General features: G+C 43.5%; 1 protein-coding gene across 3 annotated transcripts; it reads left to right on the top strand.

The window, feature by feature from the left end:
• The first annotated feature begins 3,115 nt into the window (after positions 1 to 3,115).
• Positions 3,116 to 13,015, top strand: ERRFI1 (ERBB receptor feedback inhibitor 1). Of its 3 annotated transcripts, none has more exons than XM_066203059.1 (4): positions 3,116 to 3,191; positions 9,526 to 9,722; positions 9,850 to 9,926; positions 10,477 to 13,015. In XM_066203059.1, exons 2-4 carry the CDS (start codon positions 9,601 to 9,603, stop codon positions 11,670 to 11,672), a joined length of 1,395 nt encoding a protein of 464 aa, XP_066059156.1. In that variant the 5' UTR covers positions 3,116 to 3,191; positions 9,526 to 9,600; the 3' UTR covers positions 11,673 to 13,015. The 3 variants fall into 3 exon arrangements, with proteins under 3 accessions (XP_066059156.1, XP_066059158.1, XP_066059157.1); XM_066203061.1 differs by lacking the exon at positions 3,116 to 3,191 and adding an exon at positions 3,621 to 3,677; XM_066203060.1 differs by lacking the exon at positions 3,116 to 3,191 and having other exon boundaries at positions 9,041 to 9,722.
• Positions 13,016 to 21,891: the final 8,876 nt, after the last annotated feature.

The raw sequence follows: 21,891 nt of genomic DNA, 5'->3' as shown, positions 1-21,891 counted from the left end.
CTCAAGTGCATCTACCACAAATAAGTATGATTAAGCAATAACAGCAGCAACTACTGTAAAACAAAGTTGTTGTTTATGGAAGGTGGCTTTAAAAAAAAAAAATCATAACAATCTAAAGAATGACTCTACAGGAGCTTTACCTAACATTCTATGTTAAAATACACACATGTTATTTCCCACTAAGTCTTTCAGTATTAAGTTTTTTGTAATTTTCTAGCTTCCTAAGAAGATTTTGCCTTTTGCTTCTCCAGCTGCTGCTTTACTTGTATGCCTTTCTCCTCTCAAAACAAACAGAAGGAGAACTGAAAATTTTAAGTGTTGGAAACAGGAAATACAAAGAGGACTAAGGTCATTGGAAAGGTACAGGCTGCAAAGCAAGCTAAAAACAGGACAACTGATCAAAGGACATGAAGTATCTCTGGGATTCCCTCTGCAAAGAGAATCCTGGAATGAAAGATATTATCATGAATGAAAGCCCATGCTATTCTTTTAGTCACAGAACTCAGACATTTCATTTATTAAATACAGAAAAGTCTGCTGCCCATCTCCAAACCTGCTACAGGAGAGGTTTAAGGCCTCTCACAATACTGAGTGAGCTGTTGTTTTTAGCAGACTTGTTATTAGTATTGATGACAACTCAGGAGCTAGTCTTCAGGGCACTTAGAAAATTACAAACCATGGTTTACACATGCCTACAGAACTATGAGATGGTTGCAAAGAAGGGAGAAAAATGGGAAAGTAACTGTTGGTGCAGAATTCAATTTCTTCTGTCCCCAAGTCAGCACAGAAACTATTGCAAGTGACACCATTACTAAATGTTTTTATTCAGTAGAACAATCAGAAATTTAAGGCATGAGGTTTTAGTGAATAAAGGCCATAGGTAAGTTTATTTAACAGTAAGAGACAGCAATTTCATACAATTACATGCACATGAACTAACTCCAAAGTGATCTAACAAAATAGAACAAGGCCTGCTGAAAGAAGCACAGAGGCCATAGGGTAACACCTGTAGGGAATAGCAGAAAGACCTTTTCCTGGACCAAAGATTCCCAATAAACAAATGAAGAAGCCAAACATCTATTATTCCTCATTTTCCACTACGGAGGCACTACAGGAGTTTGTCCTACTGAAGTCACATCAACATTCTGTGAAAAAATCTGTGGAAAACATTTTAAAGACAAGTCTGTCCTTTGTATCCATTCATTACAAAATTTAGCACTTTTAGCATATCAGTCAGCATATATATCAACACACCAGAACTCAAAAAATAAAGAGGGGGAAAAAAAATACTTTCTCCTCATTCAGCCAGGGCAATTTAAATTTGAGATAACTCATGTTGCAAGGCCAGCTTATCCACAGAAATAATTAGTCATGGTCTTCAAGTCCAGAACAATACAAGTACAGCAAATACTTGGAAGCAGTCTTTGGGCACGTACAGTTCAGCACAAGCCACTGCCACCAGAACACAAACATCCTGCAATCACTGCTAAGTGTACTCTAATTCATCAAAATCACAAACCCATGATCTGCTCCCTTCCTTCCTTTTGATGACTTCTACTTCCCCTTATACCCTTTTCACTTTCTCTTGCCTGCATAACATGTCCAGTCAACTTCAGAGGACCTATTCATCATTTTTTCCACACTGGAAATCTCTCCTAGGTCATAGCCCTGTCCTTTTTCCCCACATCACCTGTATTTTTCAGGAGTACTACAGTTCTTATGATAAAAATTCGCAGTAGGAGATTTCATTGTCCCTAAGAACAAGGGCAGATGGGGGAGCTTTCAGCAGAGGTCAAAAGAAACCCTAAAGAAAAAAGAGAAATCAACTACAGACATGCATCACAGCATGCACTGAAATCAAGCATTCTTCCTAAAATATCAGTAACTATTCCAGTTCAAAGAGCATAGATAGGAGACACATTTCGTTAATCCTACTGCTAGCACCTCTCAGTGCTGGGAGTTTCAAGAGTCTCACATTGGTATTTCTTTCTCCAACAAAGAAATGATTGCAGTGCAGAGCAAAACTGATCAAAAGCCTGATTCTTATTGTTTATGCTGTAATGAACGGCATCACTTGTAACTGCTTTCAAGTCTTTAAACATCAGCTTTCACCATGAATCCTCCTTTTCTGACGACTGTGGTTTATTTACCACCGCGAATCTCTGTCTAGATACAAAATGCTGTCAAATCTGTGACAGCCCACCCGTAATTCCTCAAGATGCCAAATAAATCACCACATATGAAGACAGATTTATTTCGACACAAATACGCCTATTTCAAGAAAAACTGACATTCACGGGACCAATTCCTACAACAGCGAAAGGTTTGGTGGTTCCTCTCCTTCCGGTACTACTGAAGGACAGGGATTCCCCGCGACTGCAAAATCCACGCGTGGGCAAGGCCTGGCAGCACCTCACCGGCCGGACGCGGTTTTTACGAGAAAACCATGAGGCACCCGCGGGGAGAAAAAGGGGGAGAAACGCGGGGAGCCGGGCCGGGCCAGCGAGCGCTCCCTGCTGCCCGCGGGGACCGGCTCCGAGCCCGGGGAAGGCGGAGGGACACTGCCGCAGAGACGGGCACCGAGGTGTCCCGGCAGCGGCGGGTAAAGGCCGGAGGGGAACAGAACCAGTGACTGCCGCCGCAGGAAACGGGAATGCGGGGACAGAAGAAGCCGGGGGCAGGGGGAAGTTGCCCCGAGGATTAGCGCGAACAGAGGGCCAGGGCAGAACGCCGGGCGCCGGAGAAGCGAGCAGCACCGCCCCAGCACCCCTGGGCGGGCGCTGCTTCCCCACCCGCCGCCGTGAGCGGCCGGGCGCGAGCTCCTCCGCGCGCCGCGGTTCTTCACCGCCGCCCGGCGAACGCCGCTCTCACTGAGCCCGGAGGCGGCCGGTCCCGCAGGCCGGGGCTGCCAAGGCGGAGGCGCCCGAGGGCCGAACAGCAGCACCGCCCGTCGGGAACCACCACCACCCCCGCGCCCGGCGGAACCGGAAGCCGCCACAGCCGCCCCCCGGCCCCCGCCCCTTTAAGGCCGCCCGCGAGGGGCGCGGCGCGCGGGGCCGGGGCGGGGCCACCCGCGGCCCCGCCCCCCTGCATAAGAGCGGCGGCCGGCGCGCGCCGCGGCAGTGACCGGCGCTGGGGCGGCGCATGCGTGTGGCGCCGGCGGCCGCGCGGAGCTGCGCGACACTGTCGGGGTGAGTGACGGCCCCGGCGGCGCCTCCCGCGCCCCTCGCCGCCACAGGGCTGCCCGCCCGCCGCTCCGCGCCGTCCCGTCCCTGCCGCTGGGGAGAGGAGCGGGGGCCGGCGGATCGGGCGGCACACGCCAGTCGGTCGGGCCGCGGCGCCGGGGTTGGCCGAGCCCGCGGCTCGGAGCCGTGGGGCGGCGGGCGGGAGGGATGGCGGCGAGCGCCGGGAGGAGCCGGGGGCGCGTTCGGTGCCGTTGTGCTGAGGGGGGTTGGGGGGGCGGCGGGGCCGGAGCCGCCGCCGCTCCGCTCGCCCCGGGGCCGCCGGGGGATCTCGGTGCGGCGGGAGCTCCTCTGAGCGGGGCGGGATCCGCCCGGGGTCAGCGGAGCCCGGAGCCGCATTCTTGGAAACCAGCGTGGCGTGCCGCGCGTTTTCTCCCTGACCCGAAACAGTATCAGTGTTCTCTCACTCGCTTCCGAGCTGCTCCTCTCGCTGCTGTGAGTAAACAAGAGACCGCACTGTGGGTTCAGGCTCTGCGCTTCGCACTCTAATTTAGGCTGGCTTAATTTAGAATAAACATTTCTTTGTGACTTAATGCCTCATTACGCACTTATCCTCGATTTTCTGAAATAGGCAGTCTGTGGTGGTTAAATGTGGAGCCGTCGCTGTGTCCTTTAGTGTTGTCAGCGGAGCCGGTGACAGCAGAGCTGGCCGGGGACCTCGGTGGTCTCCCGTCACCGGAGCTCTGACCCAGGGCTCTGTGCGGTGTTCTGAAGTAACAAGCAAAAAATTTGTTCTGCTCGATCCAAAGATAACAGTACCTCAGTACGTGTTAACTGGATGGGAAAGGCTCTGGGGACACTCTTTGGTCGTTTTGGGAATACCTGAATCTGTTGTACTGGAGTGGCAGGTGAATGATGCCTCTGCATCACAAATGCCTTTGTGAATTGCACTTACAATCCAGTTAAACTGCTCAATTCGCCTGTATTATTTACTCACTTTCTGCACAAACCTAGCTTTCTTTCCTTAGCAACTTACCTGTATGGGATAATTTTCTGAATTTTCTTTTTATAGAAACATGCCTGTTGAGTTGGGGGGTATATGTTCTTGGTGAAGCCCTGTGTCTGCCATGCTCTGCAGTAGAAGACTTATTTCAGAGAAAAACAGTCCCAGCTCTATGTAGTAGAAAAAAGAATTAAAACTTATCACAGTGTGTCTAACACTATGCTTATGAGACTGAGTCAGCTAGAAAGGAATTTTTATTTCCTGAATGTAAGCTGTCTATATTCACATTAAAATTTTCAGGAGGGTGAAGTACCATACCTTAAGCATGCATCTGAAATCTGACAAGCAGAGGCAAGGCAATTGTCTTGCTATTTAATTATTAGTTTTCTACTGGCAATTTACAGGTTACTCCCATTTGCTGTGTAGGACTGTGAAATGGTAGCCCAAATTTTAACTGAACTTAAACTCCTTGATGAACTGTGGTTCTTTGAATGTATTTCAAATAGCTGACTGTTACAATCTAAACACAGAGTTTGTCTGCTGTTCAGCTGATTGGTCTGTTGTATACCCATAGGATTAGTTTTATTTGCAAGCACCCATGATTTGACTGTTTAGTGATCATAGTCTTAAATTTTTTTACCGCAGAATGGTCCATTTCTGATTGGCAGAATGTGTAGAAAAATATCTCAAGAATTAATTCATTTATACAATAACTATAAAGAATAATCCCTATAAATGGAAATATCTTCTGAGGCCTGTATCTGAGCATGCTTTAGCCTGTGACTCAGGAATACTGAACTGCACTGGAGGTTTGGTGCGTAGTAAAGAAGATCTAATTATTTATTAAGTGAATAGATTGAAACTAACCTTCTCATGAGGCTGTTTCTGCTAAGAGTTGGTTACTCAGCATTCATCTAGCTGCAAAGACAGAAGTACTCGAGGGATAAGAACTAGAAAAACAGAATTTTTAACATTTTTAAAAAGTATTTGGAGTTCCAGAAAGTATATTAACAGTACTTAAATTTTTAATGTCTAATACTTGGAAATCTGAAATACTTAAATATGAAAAGGGGTGGCTCTGTCTCAGGTACTTATGTTAAATAGAAAGTCAGAGGAGAAAAAGGAAATTACATCACATTGTCAAATAAGGAACAGCTAGCTGGAGTGGATGACTTGTAATGCAAAAATGTGCCCCTCCTCCTGTGAATTGCTTCTGAGATTTGTTAAAGATAATGTGGTGGCAAGGTGAGCAAAAATAGGTTGTGGATTTAAGGTAGACACGTTTCTTCCCCTCCCAGAAGGGGTAAGTAGGTCTTACTTTTTTCCTTCCCCTCCTTCCCATTTCTTACAAGAAATATTACAAGCTCCTTGTCAAGAGTGCTGCCCTTATAAAACCTGTAGAAAGTTTGTCCAGGCATTCAGGAATCTGTACAGCAAGCTGCTGTATTCCATACCCAGCCAGTGAAACATTCTAGAGCATGCTCTGGTTACTGTGCATACCAGAAAGGTTTTCTTTGTTATGAACTTAACTTGCCTCAGATATTTGGTTGCACTGGGGCTGGGAGAACAGGGAACAGAGTAATAAGATTCTGTGTGTGATTAGTGATAGGTAATAGGTTAAGCTAAAATATATGCAAATGCTTCTTAGTTTCTAAACAGAGGATTACTGTTGTTATAACGCAAGTATTGATTAATATTTATCTGTATTAAAACTGTATACTTGGGATATTTGCTGTAATTCAACTTACCTCAGAAATCTTTCCACTATGTGTAAAGTTCTCACTGTTTATGGATACATCTGACTATTTTCAGCTTACACACAGCCATCCTGTTGAGGTCTGAAGGTATATTTGGCTTGATTAAAAAAAAAAAATCAATCTCCTCTCCAATAGCTGCTGTTATTGGTATTTGTTAATACAAGCGGAGCTGGATGATTCCTCCTTTGCACCCTCACCTTGCCTTACAGGGAAGGGTGTCAGCAGCTTCCCAATGCACCAGCAAATCTTCCAGTGGTCTTGGCATGTAAATGCCCTGTAGAAATTACCAGCCATACTTGTAGTTTGTACTCCATTTCTTTCCAATAACACAAACCGTAACATCTTCAAAAGTGCTTCCATCTTCCTAAGTGCCATAAACTGTGCATAAGTAGGTCAGACAAGCAGAGTAACTGAATGAAAGCCCATTCTGTGCAAATGAGCAGCACGCAAATGTGATTCATTACTGTGCAGTGTCCATTTTCTTTAGCAAATACAGTTTGATGTTATTTATGGCTAAGTTTAGATCCTTAAACTTTTAAAGTGGCAGAATTGGGACAGCAGTTAACAATGAAAACTGCTGATGTTTATATCTTCATGGCTGACTTTTGTAAATTTTATTTTTTTAACCAATTACTGGAATATAATATATACTACTCAGCTTTAGTAAGAGCACACTGTCTAAAATACAAACTTTGTATTCAATTGCTGTTCTCATGTCTCCCTCTTAAGATACAGACTTCAAACAAGCTTATGCATAAAATAGAAGCACCATTTCTCTAGACTCCACTGAAAAAGGAACTGGGTGGTTTAGTGAAAGCACTGCCTCTCTTGATATCCTAGCTTAAGGCACAGAGGACAGTTTCATAACTCTTGGAAATGTCCAGGCAGATCACCTGTGAATTTGCCAAGAGGTCGTTGATGAATGAAGCAAGCTTTATGGCTATATAAATCGTGCTTTATTAAAAAAAAATAAAAAGACTGATTGAAACAAGTGAAAATTACCTTTTCCTAGAGTATGTAAATATTTAAGTCTGTTTCAGATGTTGAGCTTAGCATTCCAGAGAGATTTCAGAGAGGTGATTGTGCAACAATCAGTCTTGGGAGCTGAGATTTAGACAGCATTCAGAGAGCTGACACAGTAATTACTAGTAGTGGTTTCTGCGTGGGATTTGGTGGAGGTTGGGCTTCTTAACAAGCCCTGCAAGGGTTGTATGTTATCACAGCACCTTACATGTGCTCTCAGTCTACAGCAGTTGTTCCCCCTCCTCTCATTTTTTGTATCATAATCAATGTGTCATGGTCCTGTCAGATCTTGTACGCACACTGAGGTGGAGTACAATCATTTGATAACTAATCAGTGTTCTGTGCCAGCCCTTTTTTAACTTGACTTACATTTAACTTCAGAAATATTGAAATGGACAGCAGGCATTAGCCTTAAGCTCTCTTAATTAATTTCCTTTCTTTTGTAGATTTGTTGTTAATAGGATAGGATTTGTGAGGCACACAAAAAAAAAATCACTGTTCAATACAGTGTGAGCTGATAGGATGGATGTTTTATCTGGAAATTACATTGATGTTAAGTAATTTTAGAATTGGTGCTATATGTGTACTGTGCTGCTTAAGTCATTTTGACAAATGGGTATCTCTAGTTTACTGCTCCCCTGGAGACAGTGGTGCTGCCTGCACTTACAGGATTCTGTTATTGCTTCCTGAGGCTTTGTGTTTTTGTTTAATTTTGCTGTGAAATATCTGCAGTTGCTGTTACTGGGAAGGGTCCAACTGAACTGTGTTATGCAAAAATTTCCAGGGTTAAGCTAGCTTTTTAAGGAGGTTGTCTGAAAAGATACGGTCTTTACTAAAATCAGGAGGGCTCAATGAAGTAGGACTGTGCTGCAATACATAGAACACAGATTTGGCCCTCGCTCACTTCTATTAAAATCCCCTGTCTAGAGTTATTCTGAAATGCCTGCCTGAAGTATATTTGGTGTCTGGCAGTGAGTGAAACAATCCCACTTCTCTTGACACAGACAGTCATGATTGAGAAAACCTCACAACTCCTGAAGAGAATGGGATTAGGTCTCACACATCACAAACATACATACAGTCAGAAGCTGCTGTTTTCTTAAGATGATCAATACTGGACACAATTCAAAATTGAAAGAACGCAGCAGGGTTGTTCTTTCTCAAACAATTATTTATAAATTGCAAACAGTGGTGGCTGGATTGCCAACTAATCCTCAGGCACCTGATTTACAGTCCTGCTCAGGAGTCTGCCTATCCCTCATGCTGCAGACAAGTATGGATCTTTCCTCCTAAAGGATGATTACACATCTGCATAGAATGCCTGGTTTGGGGCAGATTTACCATAAGCATAAACCACTTTCTGTGTCTGTACTGCATTTTCTTGCAGTACCACACTGTGAAGGGATTTTCTTGCCATGTTTGCTGAGCCCTGATAGAACCGGCGCTCAGTTGTTGGTTGACTTTTTTTAGATGGAATTCTTTTGGTGGAGGGATGTGGACAAATTCACATTAATATTATATGCTCACAGTATTGATTCTCAAGAGAGGTAAAAATTAAACTGTTTTGCATGGGATTTGGTTTGGTAGGGGTTTCTTTTTGTATTTTTTTTTTTTTTAAACAGACCACATTGCACTTGCTGAATGTAGGATATTTGTGTAGATGAAGCAGAGGCCCAGAGAACACCTTTTTTATAGTCTTGGACTTAATTTCTCCTGTATTCAGAATGCTGACTGATTTTACATTGCCCCTTCCCCTCCCTGATGAATTTCCTAAACAAAATTCCTGTGAGTCAATTTGTTCTGTTACTTATTCAATATAAAGCAATTGCCAACATGTTTTTTTGGCCATAAATAGGCCAGATAAAGCATTCTGCACACATTCAAAATTGATTTCAATGCAGAAGGGCAGTTTCAGCTGAGATTATTTCAAATCATTAGATTTTCAATTTGTTTGAAATAGCTAGAAGACTTGAGGTTGTTTTAAACGATCTTAATGTTTAAGTTAGTTAAAAATAGTTACTGTTTTATGTAAAAGAAGTTTTAAAATTCTAATTCAAGTAGTCAGTATTTCTGTTTATTGATGCAAAGGCTATGGAAGATAATACTTAGCAGCAGACTAGGCTGAAAGGTGTTGGCCACACTGAAAAATCTTTAGCAGAAAGAAACTAAAATCTTTAGCAGAAAGATACAATTGAAGACAGCTAGTGGAACGTTAGATTGTTCTAGAAAACTTTTTGAAAGAACTTTTTTTGCATGAATAAACTAGTAGTTTATGTTCAGGAACTGAAGTTGTGGGATACACAACTGCCATATATCAATACCTTAACATTTTTTTCCTTTTTTTTCTATGCAGTGTAGTTCTTCCAGAGAACTTACCTGTTTTGTATTTTAATTTTGCGATCAGACTGAAAGCAAGAAGTTTGGTCAAGTTTTCCACTTGGCAAGGATTAGGACAGGAGGCCTTTCTACAGAGCATTTTAATTCCTTGAATACTGAAATTGCAGATGAGACATGGAACATCGGGTTTGCATTTCTGATATTTATGTCCTCTCTCTTGCAGGGAATGAAAACTGTAGGAAACCTGCCAAGTCCTGAATATCAAAGGTTGTGAGACATCCTCAGAGAACACTGTACCATGTCAACTGCAGGAGTTGCTGCTCAGGAGATGAGAGTCCCCTTAAAAACCGGATTTCTTCACACCAGCCAAGGCATGGGCAGTCTGAAAACCTGCTGGAGTACCCACAGTGGATTTGAAAAGTGAGTGAGGCTAAAATTTATCTACTGCATCTTCAAGTCTATGAAACGAGGGTTACAAATACTTAACACCAGTACACACCTATGGTTCATTTACAGCGAAGGCTTTTTTTTCTTCTTTTTTTTTTAGTACTTTCTTTAATGTGGACCCTATAGCAGTGACATATAATTTAAACCCATCAACCGAGCAGCATTTGCCATCCCTTGGTAAGTACAAAGCGTGACCCAGCCGCGTTAGGAAGTGCCGGGGATTTGTCCCGGGAAAAGCTCCCGGCCGGGCCGCGCTGCCCCCTGCTGGCGGCCCAGGAAACTGCTCCCATTCAGCTCCGACCGACAAAAACACTTTTAAATTACAAATATGATAGAGTTAAACAAAAACACACGTACTTCCCTCCTGTCCGCCTTGTACAGAGAAGGCCTCTGAGCTGCCATCACACTTTTGACAGAAAAAATATTTGGTAAAAAAAGCACTTGTTCTGTTGTAGTCTTTGTAGTTCTCTTGCTTATGCTTGTGGTCTCTCGAACTACCTCATTTAACTGGAGCACTGGTCTAAAACAATAAGATAATCTGCTACTATTGTAACCAAATGCATAAATCCAAGACCAGGTGAGATCTGTAATACCTGCGTTTCACTACCTGAAGACATTAAACAGACATTACTTACTGTTGCATTAGAAGGAATTAAATATGTGTGTCAGAGTCATGTGCTGGAGTGTTACATAGAAAAGTGTCTCTAAGAGTTTCTCACCTTTTTAGGGCACTCTTCCAACCAGGCTTCCATGAATGACCACATTGCTGGAAGTTGCATCCAAGTCCCATCTCAGAAATCCAGTCCACCTCCTCTAAGTCCCAAAAATGAACAGCCAATTTCAAGGTACGACGACCATCTGGTTCCTGGCTTTAGTAAACTGTCGTTAACCATGGGCTGTGTTTCTGAAGAAACACCTCCTCACATGCCAATAAAAAATGGACCAATTCAATTTCTGTCTGCATCTTCTAACGATCGCAGCTGCAGGCCACTGCCCCCTCTGCCTATATCTGAAGACTTTACTCCAGATGAGGTGGACAAAGAGGTAGAATTCCTGACTAGCTCAGATACTGACTTTTTGTTAGAAGATTACGAACTTCCTTCTTTTAAATCCAGCGCTCCGAGCCGTCGGAGCTTTAGGGGCTGTGGACAGATCAACTATGCGTATTTCGATGCTCCAACAGGACCAAAACCAGAAGATCCCAACCCCACACAAAGCCTAAACGTGTACATATCCAGTATTTGTCCTCCCCCACAGCAGCTGCATCGACGCCTGCGAAGGTCCCATTCCGGACCAGCTGGATCTCTCAATAAACCCATAGTAAGGTTAACTGGACACTTAATCAGGTCATCTCCAACTTCTGATGAAGATAAACCAGAGGTTCCACCAAGGGTTCCCATACCCCCGAGGGCTCTCAAACCAGACTACAGAAGATGGTCAGCAGAAGTGGCTTCCAGTGCCTACAGTGATGAGGACAGGCCTCCCAAAGTGCCCCCCCGAGAACCTTTGTCACGCAGCAACTCCCGCACCCCCAGCCCCAAGAGCCTTCCATCATACCTCAACGGGGTCATGCCCCCCACCCAGAGCTTTGCACCTGACCCTAAGTATGTCAGCAGCAAAGCTCTACAAAGACAAAATAGTGAAGGATCTTCCAACAGGGTCCCTTGCATTCTTCCAATTATTGAAAATGGTAAGAAGGCCAGTTCAACACACTACTATCTGCTACCAGAGAGACCTCCGTATTTGGACAAATATGAGAAATTCTTCAGAGAAGCAGAGGAGAGGAGCTCCAACACTGAGGTTCAGTCATGGCCTGGTGACTGCACAGCCACCTCAGCCCCAATAAAACTGGACTCAAAACCCAGAATGGACATAGGTGGCCCCCTGAAACGAAAACACCTGTCCTATGTGGTTTCCCCTTAGTGTCTGGGAGCACTGCCTCAGCTCAGTTGTTGGGGATGGAGCTGAACTTTATCATGTTACAAAGTTCTTATGGTTCACAGATAATGAAGTAGGAGCAGTTTGTCCTCTTGAGAACTGAAAAGTGGATGGTAAAGTCCTCTTATGCTGCATATATTCGATATGTTTCTTAAGACTTTTTGTCTTGGTATGTAAGCTGAAAACCTACAAAGATTCCGCAGAAACGTGGAGGGATAGTAGTCACAGTTGGCCAGTTGTATGCTACCTAGATGAACATGTTTGGTAGTCAACATTATTAAAAAAAAAAATTAAAAACTGATCTTTGTTTAAGAGTCACTTATAAAGCAGATGACAGACCAAGTAATGCAGTACAGTCTTTGTATCAGCTATTTTCCAAAATTTCTTTTAGACAGTAATTCTGCTGAGAACAGATGGTCCTCTTTTACTAGGATGTGTCTGATAAGAAGGTAAATGTGAGATCTGATACCTACTTCAAGACTTGGCAGGCATATTGGAAGTGCATTTTGAAAGATTAATCTATCTTATAAATTAATTTGATGCTAATAGAGTTTTAAAGTGAGTTAGGTTTTGTGAATTCAGTTGCTAGACACACTTGGCTCAATTTTGCAGTTTTTCCTAGAAGAGACTTGGACCAGCTATTGCTAAGCCTCTGCTGCTGCTCTTTTCCTGCTGGATCCTAGAAATGTGTGAATGTGTCCTGAGCAGCCACAGGGGTTGCTGTTAGGTAGGCAGTAACAACTATGTGCTCACCTAGAGTCTGAAATTATGGCTGTATTAAATACAGAAACACAGCACAAGCTGGTCTTGTGTCCTGGTTTCTGTTCAGTATTTTAGGGGAGGAGGAGAAGGGTATGAGGAAAAAAACACGATTCCATTTATGAACAGTGTCAGTCCCATCTCTTGCTGCTTCAGATGCTGCTTCTTGCTGTTTAATTTTTCCTCACTGTGCCTCAGCCATTCACTGAAGTTCACTGAGGTGCCACCTTAGCAGTTTCTTGTGCTCAGTTTGGTTACATTTATCCTCTTACAGAAAGGCACAAGAGAAAGGGTGCTCATTAACAGGGGTACAGAAGATGAATGTGTTCCTCCTAACAGAAGTAAACAAGGTGTTTACAGTTTAAACTGCTGAATGAGATGTTTGAGCTATTTTAAAGCTTACTTTTTATTTGTTTTAGTACAAACTAAATGAAGGTGAAATACATGCTATAGAAATGCACTGATATTTCTGCATCGTGTACAGTATTGAGTAAAAAATAATTCACTTTGTATTTTGAATATTGTCATGTCTTGAGTTTAATAAAGTTATAAAATACTTATTTATGATACATTTTGGTTTTTGCTTTATTGAATATTGAACGCAATTGCATTTTAGTTCTGTGTTTACTGGAAAGTTCAAAATTAGTAACGTTGAATGTGCAACCAATTTTGAATTCAGCTTGCATGTAATTAGAGTTAAGATTTCTGCAGAAGTGTTCAACAACTCACATTGAGCACCATAAATTTGAATTGCACCCGACTACCTGGTAGCATGGTATCTATAGTTTTATGCTGACCCTGTAAGATTAAGTTATCTGGCCTAACATTTTTAATGATTTTGGTTTTCTCTAGACTCACCTATAGCATGTTGGCCACCATCGTACAGAAAGGAGAGGGCAGTAGTGTTCCTGTCTTCAATTTCTCACCTGGTAGAAAAAAGCATTGTTAAGAGGGGAAAGAAATTGTGAATACTTATCACAAAACAAGTGTATTTCACCACAGTATGCAAGCCATGGATACTGAGGATGGAAAGCATCACACAACTTTGATCCTCTGGCTGCGTGTGCAGGCAAATACTTGCCTTGATCTGGCACTTTGGATGTTTCTGTCACTGGGCTTATTTTAGAATAAAACAGGCTACCATCCTTGGAATTGTACTGGATGTGAAAAATGTCAGATGCCGTTTTTCAGTAATGCCCAATCCCTTGGCTCTTACACCTTGGAGGATTGCTAAGATTCATTTAGGAAGGTGCTGAAACACCTACTGCTGTGCCATAGCCCTAAGAGCCCAATGTAGATCAGCTTCAAAACATAAACAAGTTACCTAATCCTGTGCAAGGCTGTCAGCTCATATCCAGCCAACTGAAAGCTCTGCTTTCCCTCCACCCCCTGGATTTTTCTAAGACGAAAAGGTAATATCTTCACTTAAAACTGCTCTTATTTAAGGGGAAGTCTGCAAGTCTAGGACCCCAAAATAACGTAAACTCTGAGTTACACCATCACTGCTGCAGCAGATTGACACTGCCAAGCTGCAGCTCTTCCCTTGTAGACTCTTGGAGCTGGCACAGACTCAGGAGCTGCCATTCCAATAGAACTCCATCTAAAACCCAAGTAACTGCCCTACAACAAATCTCTCCTGGCTTTTGCCTCTGGGTCCCAGTCCATTCCTGATACTCTACATTTTTAGCTTAAACGTATCTGGTATAAAACAGGGTATTTGTTACAGCACCTCCAGCCCTGCATTCCAGCACGTATTTTCACTTCTGTTAGCAGTAGAGGTGCCCTAAAAAACAGCTAATGTAGCAGTTCAGTGTTTAAGTAACTTGGCTGTTTTATCTTTAAAATTCAGTAGTAACGAGGTCTCACTGAGGATTTGGGCCACAATTCAGTGGTTCTTTTTGTGAAGGGGTCACTGACAAAAGCAGGTGGAAGCCTTGCATATATTCTTAGACACCACATTCCTGTGCTTTGGGAAAGAGTCTGCATGATCCAAAAACTGTATTTTGTTTTCCAAGTGAGTAATTAAGGCTGTAGAGCTGTGGGGGAAGCTTTGCAAGTTCTGGCCAGAAGACATTTCTCTGCTCATCCCCTGGCACATGATAAGACTTGTCAGGACACAACATGCTTTTGCAACAACCTGATCACATGTTTGAATATTTAGAGTTTGGACTCACTTGGGCAAGGCCTGACAGCTTGCCTCTGAGAGCTAGATTTGACTGGAATAATCACACTTCAAAGCAGTTAGAACTTGATAAACTGAAGTTTAGAGAGTCAAGGAATTTGTGTTGAAGCAGGCAAGAAAGATGTGCATGTGTGGAAAGGGAATGGTGCTCACAGCCTCCTGATTCAAGGAGCAGGTTACACACGCTGCTCCCCTGCCCTCAGCACTCTCCTCCTTGCCTCAGGAGCCACGTCAGTGAGGACTCCTTGGTGTCAGGAGGAGCAGCTGTGCTGGGCCAAAGGGGTTGTGCCACAGCAAACTGCAGAGGGCTGGATCCAGCACAGCCCTACAGTGAACCCAGGATCGTTGAGATGTGTCTGGCAGCAAAGCTGCTGAGAATGGGAGGAGGGTGCTGGGTGTCCTCTCCCCCAGGCTCAAAGCCATTGATAGCACAAGCAAAAGCACAATGAGTAATGACTGACAACAAAAAGCATCTGTCATATTCATCCTGGACAAGGGTTGGTGCTGCCTGGTGCTGCTTGGCTGCTCTGCTGTTTGCAGAACACCCTTTACTTGGTGAGTCTGGCAGATCAACCCAGAGGAGCTGAGTCTGGCTGGTAACTAAAGGAAAGGATGTTTGCTTCAGTATACTTTTTCCTGAAAAGAAGAGGCTGTGTTAGTACCAGGTAACTTGAAAAACCAATTAGCTTAACTTCACCATATTAACTTGCTGTTAAACAGATAAAGTCAGTAAATAACAGAGCTGTAGCTGATCATCAGCTTCTTTTGCATCACAAGAGATAAACCAGAAAGTAAACCTGATTCGGAAGTATGCTGATTGACGACATAATTAAAATCTGCAGTCATTTAAATGTACTGATTGTTGTTGCTGTCATTAAGAGTTTTCCATTCACTCCCAGACTGCAGCAGGCCCAATTACTACCACCCTGAAAGTGCAGAAGAGCACTCAACAACATCACGTTTGCTCCTGCTGCAGCCTTGGTTTCGTTTTTAAACAGTCTGAGTGAAGTGTTAAGTTTGACATGGTACAGGAAAGCATCCTTCTAGTCCAGGACAAAGACACCAATTTTGCAAGGGCAGTTACTACAGTAGAGTAGTTGCTGGTTGTGTTCAAACCAAGTCTTGTCAAGAATTCAGGGTTAAGATGATGGCCAGATCAGTCATGGTGGAATTCCCAGCCTTCAAACGCATGATTACAGACTGTGGCCCTTATAAACACTTCTAATATTATTACAAGATGTATGTTAAATACATACTCTCTGGATTATGTCAAGAAGGAAATTGGAGATGAAGGTAAACCCTCATTTTATCTGCTTGTAGGCACTCTGCAGTTAGGTAACCTATTGATTTTCTTTGGGTGTACTCAATGTTCCTGGAGTAAACTTTTGTTTTTAAAGTAGGCTAATCTTTGCATTTCCTGTCAGCTTGCTTTTCAGAACAGTTTGTATTTATTTAAAACTGAAAACATACAGCAAATGTTCTGTTTCACACAACTTCCTGGCACTGAAAATCTAGCACACAACGTTTAATTATACTTATTAGTATTTGTTAAATACCACTGCAGAAAATTCTGGCTGCTGAGCTTGTGATTAGCATTTGTAAACTGAAAGAGGTGTTACCCCCACCCATCCTGCATCATAATTCAGGCCTTGCATAATCCCCACCCAAATGCCTATTTTCATCCACAGAGCTCATTATTTTTTCTGAATCATAAATGGAAGCCACACCCGTGATTGCTCATAGACTGTTGCTGTATTATTTATATATTGGTGTGCACCTTGATCCCAGTTGTGGTTAATTTTGGAAAAGGTGTTAGGTATTCCAAATTTTAAGTGGCATGCCACTGAAACATGGGAACCATGACTGCTATTCATTTCCTTACAAAGTGATTCAGAGGAAGAGATGCTTCTTTCTGAAGATTAAAACTGTCGTCCACAAATTATTAACATGTGAAAGCCACAAAGGAAGAAAAGTGCAAATACGCTGCCATGAAACACCGGAAGGAAAACCATGCCAGATTATCCCACCATACCCTCTCTGAATCTGCTAAGGATGCTAATTACTAATGACATTGAGCTATCATAACATACTAGGAGGCCCTCCATGCACAAAGGGTCTGGATCAAGCATGGGGTCATCAGGCCTGACACAGAACAGCTTCTCCTGCCTACCACCTACCCAGGTGACCAAGAGACATGTTCCTGTTACCTGGATTTATTTTACCTTTGTTAATGTGTTTATTATTTTCACAACCACTCTAAGGACAGGGTCAGCACTACTGAGTGCCCCATGGAAGGCAGCTGGAACACACAACTATGCCCATAAACTTTGCAGTGGTGAGGTGTAAGGCTCTCCAGGAACTTACCAGCTTCAAGGAAGTTCACACAAAGGACCACATCAGCTCATGTCATGTTGAGTCCAGCTGCTCCATGGCAAGGTGCAAGGGAGACACCAGTGAATATGAAGTGGGCCTCTGACAGGTTACTCATTGCCTTGCAATCCTTGGATTGTCATCTGCTGGCTGTTAAGCAAGGTCCAGAGGAAAGAACCATATTAGGCTGCACTTGGTGACTTCATTGGTCTCACATAATTCTGATAAGTTATTCAAGGAAAGTCTTCCTGAATCCCAGATGCAGACCCCAGCACTCAGAGCTTAAGCAACTGCAATTGGGACTGGGCTGCTGTGATGCAGAATCTACCAGCACAGCAACAGACACGTGGCAGTGCAAAGGCCTCCAACACAGGGGAGAGATGAGATTACACACCCTGACACATTCTGTTCTCATGGGATTCAATTGCTAGTGGGAGGGAGGGGTTGTCTTTCCAGAGTAACATCTCATCGTGGTGAAAAAACCCAATGAACGAAAGTAATTGCTTTGTTAAAAGCCACGGGGACAGACAGCCCTGTCCGAGACACTTAGAAATGGATGTCAGCAAGGTGAGTGTCACTGAGCTCCTGCCTAACACAGAGGCTGAGGGAGAACTGCCATGGGGCTCTGAAGAAGGGCTAACCTGAAGGATGAACTGGTTAGTTCCTGAATTCAAGTTGAATGGTTTAGTGCTAGTGTTTTGTTAAAGGCTGACAGTCTGAACATACGTATTGTTAAGGGTGAGGAGACCACGTGAGGACATTTTCTTCTCTAGTCAATCATATCAAGGCCAGTGCTGGACGCAATACACAATTGTTCCATGGGAACAGCCACGGACCCCATCCCTCCACTGGGAATATTTTCACTGGAGGAGCAGACAGACACAGCAGTCCAACCTGAGCTGGAGGTGACGGCAACACAGTGCACAGGAGAGCTGGAGACTGCTCAGCCTCTGCGGCTGCTGACACCTCACAGGCCATGGCAGGGTGCTCTGGACATGCTGCCTCTCGCAGGCCACACTTCTCCTGTCATCTGAGCTTAATTGGACCAACCTGATCAAAAGCAGTCTCCACGATAAGACAGGATGCCACAGCATGCCCTGGAGCAGCACGATGAGTAAGGCAGCTGTTTTACAAGCAGTTCAGTTCAGTGTAACACCTGAGCTTTATGTTGGGCCAGTCAGTCACCTGCAAGGGAGCAACCAATGCAAAACAATTGCAGAACCCTGGCTTTCTCCAGCAGCACAACAGGAGGCAGGCAGGCTCTGGCTGCAGCCCTGGAGGATTTCAGGAGACGGAATATTCCCCTGTGAGGCTTCCTCTGTGCAAGGAGGTCACACACAAGTGGCCAAAACACAAAGCCAGAGAGGACAAAGCCTCCAATTCCTCTTCATGACCTATGGAAATGTCTGTGGAGAGCGAGAGGGGAAAGGCTTCATCTGTTCTCCTCATTACTGGTGATTGGGACAGAACCATCACTGGGCACCAGCCAGGGAATGTCACCCTAACTGCCCTTTCTTTTCGAAATTATTATTCAAGTTATTAATGCTCTGTAGTTTTCCAAAGAGGAGGGGAGGGAAAAAAAAAATTGCTGCAGGGGATTTATTTGAAAGTTGCCAGCAAAGCCTGTGTCTTTGTGAGCCCATCCAGGAGCTTAGAGCTTCATTATTATTAATTTCCTAGTACAAGCATTCATTTACCTTCTACAGGACTAAAAGGAAGGTAAAGTAATCCTTTGCAAAATACTGCGGAAGAACAACTGAGCAGTATATCAGATGTGGTCATGAGAAAAGTCAGCACAGATAAATGCATCATCTGTTGCCAGTTCTCTCAGAGGCTACAAGAGCAGATTTCCTGTGAAAAGTGGAAATGATTGTGCTGTGCCCATCAATGATCAGACTCATCAGCACCCAAGGTAGCAGTTTATTTCCTGCCTATCTGCCAAGTCACTGTCTTGCCTAGCTGGTGACTTCATTGTGAGAGTGCTTCTCCCACGTCATATATAAAATAATACAGGAGAAAGTATGAGTCTGAGACTAGAGCGGCACGTATGTGGAAGTAGCAGTGTGTATCTTAGGAGAACTCATTAAAATTTAAAAATATTTCAATACACCATCAATATTTAGAAATCAGATGATTTACACAGAAATGTTTCTAGTCCTGCTGGGAAACTTCCACCAGGCGTGGAAAACTTTAGTGTTACCAATGTTACACAAGTCTCACTAGGCCCAACTCTGCTCTTTAAAATATGAGTTCCTGCATGAGATCTTCAGACAACTTTCCTTCTTCCTCCCTCTACCATTAGTGGAATGGCCTTGAATTAAATTGTAGAAGTACAGAAGTATCTACATGACTTGGAGGGCCATAAACCCTGTGCAGGGAGGATTTATTTAAGGTTGTACAAAGGGTATAATTAGAAGCTGCTGAATGAAGGAAAGCAAACTAACAAGCCCAAGTATAAAAGCTTCCTCTCAATCTGTGATGCCTTCTAGCACACAGAACAATCTTGTAGAGAGCAGGAAGGCTCCTAGAGCTGCTACAGAGATTGAGTGTGACACAGAGCACTGCAACCTCCAACTGCGGCACCCAGAGCAGCCCTCAGTGTCCCTCAACAAGGAACAATTGTGTTAGCTAAAACACAGGATTACTGCTTTTCCCAAGCCTATCTGGAGCCTATCATGGGTGCCAGCATTGCTTCCCAAAGCGTGGCCACAAAAATAAAAGCCAGAAATGCTGCCTAATCCCTTAAATAATAATGTATTATTATTTAAGTCCCTATAATAATAATGTACTCAGGATACAAAGACCTGGGCCCAGTTCCCTCCCATCTGGGCTGTGCGGCTGGGCCTGCTCTGCACACAGAGCTCTGCCAAGTGTCCACAGATGCTCCTGGAAGACAAGGATGAGGTCTCCCCTGCAATGCCATGCTGAGTGAAGGAGCTGGGCCAGTGTCTGAGGCAGCACCACTGCAGGGATTCCCACAACCTGCCTTTCCCTGGATGCTTCTCAAGAGGTGGCAGGAAGAGGCTGAAGGCCAGATAAATTGTGTCAGCAAGGACAGCCTGTCCCTTTTTGCTGTTCTTCCCAGAAAGCTTTTGATTTCCTGCCAAGAGATAATGCTGTAGAATATCCACTGAAGTTCAGAGCTAGGCAGTGTTGTCAGAGCCAGGCTGTCAGCTGACAATCAGGGCAGCAGGGAGCCACATCTGCTCTCATTTTATGTTTTTTCCTTTCTTTCCACACCACAAGCAAGACCATTCTAAACATGCTAAAAGATTATCTACAATTTTGGGCAGCAATTTATCCATCTGCTGAATGTTTTGTTGCTATTTTTTAAACTTCAAATGTTATATCCCATGCCCTACTAAAATGTAGTCTCCATATAACAGCAACACATCCTTTCTTCTGGAGGTAGAGTATGAGAACATGAATGGATGCAGTGCTAGGGGTTATTTCTGTTGTTGACACCTTCCTACTTCTCTGTCACATACTCATCTTTCCAAGCAAGTCTTGGGTCATCCAGGCTGCAGGAAGACAGGTCTTTTTTATCATTTTGGGATCGCTGCTTATGTTTGCACCATGATGCATCTTCTTATTGAAAGAACAAACAAAATAATCAGATTAAGTAACCATTCTTAATTCTGACAGTCACTGTGGATTTCGTACCAAATGGTAAGCATATACATAAATGGCTAGCAAGCTGTCCAAGGCTTGTAATTACTGGATAAAGCATATTCCCTTATGTGCTTTTACAGTTTTAAGTAGTAGTGTGCAGGCTGGTTTGTATCCGTTATGGTTTGTCTCCACCCATTTTAAAAGTAAATATTTGTAAAATATTTAAGTATTTTAATAGTAAACCTTTGTCTCTCTAGAAAAGCATCCCTTCTCTGTTGCTGAGAGGGACATATTCCTGAGACAGGATTTGCTCCTGCTCTCAGTACAGGTGCTGTGCACTTCATTTTCCACTTCTGGAAAGGAACTTGCAAAGAACTGCAACAAAACCAGACTGTTCACTCTCCACGTTTCTCCTGCCTCTTCTTCAGTTAGAAGCTTGTCAGTCTGAATGAAACTATTTCTCATCACTGCAAGAATTCACTGATGACTCCAGCATCCTCTTGTGTACATTCCTGCTGCTAAGCCATATACTACTTCTCAATTCCCTAAGAGAACTCATTCTCAATGGTGCATTCAAACCCACAGAACAACCAGAATCAGGAGAAAAAACCCCACATCATTCTTGAGAGACGATCTGAGGCACACAGCAGACACCTACTGGCTGCCTTCTTGTCAGGAAAACAACCAACCCCCAAACCCTCCAGGTGCCAGGGAACAAAATGCTCATTGTTAGATGGAGAAGAGTGGATGCATTCCCTTCAGTTTAAGCTGAGCTCAGTGGCAGAAATACCAAATTACACAGGTTCTAAAACTAAAGCTTATTAATTAAAAAAATGCACAAAGTTTCTAGTGTACATGAAACAATGAGCAGAAAAGCACCCCAGCTCATCTTTCAGCAGCAGGTAAAAGAGGATTTTACGAAAAGAGATACTGAAATGTGAGGAAAAAAGCATTTTGCTAACTTTTTTTTCCCCTTGAATCAGTAAATTCCTTCTTAACACTCACCCTTAAGGGGAAAATTAGCCTCATCTTAGTTCATACACTTACTTACCCTAACTGAAAGACCAAGTTAATGACACAGAAAGAGAACCCAAGTAAATTCATATTTGCTGGACATCTGCAATGTAAAAGGTTGAGAACGGGGTCAGCTGCATGAAGGTGACTGTGATGCAAGCAGCACTACAATATTTTATTTATGCTGAACACGATGGAAGAATCTGCAAGTTAAGCAGATACATCCATGGGCTCTAGGCTCATTTTTCTGAGTGTTTTTCCTATTAC

The sequence above is a fragment of the Chamaea fasciata genome, unplaced genomic scaffold (assembly GCF_029207755.1).
Source record: "Chamaea fasciata isolate MVZ Bird 193981 ecotype frontalis unplaced genomic scaffold, bChaFas1.0.hap1 SCAF_23, whole genome shotgun sequence".
NCBI lineage: Eukaryota > Metazoa > Chordata > Aves > Passeriformes > Sylviidae > Chamaea > Chamaea fasciata.
The sequence above is the reverse complement of the archived record's forward strand: the minus strand, read 5'-3'. Positions and strand labels throughout refer to the sequence as shown.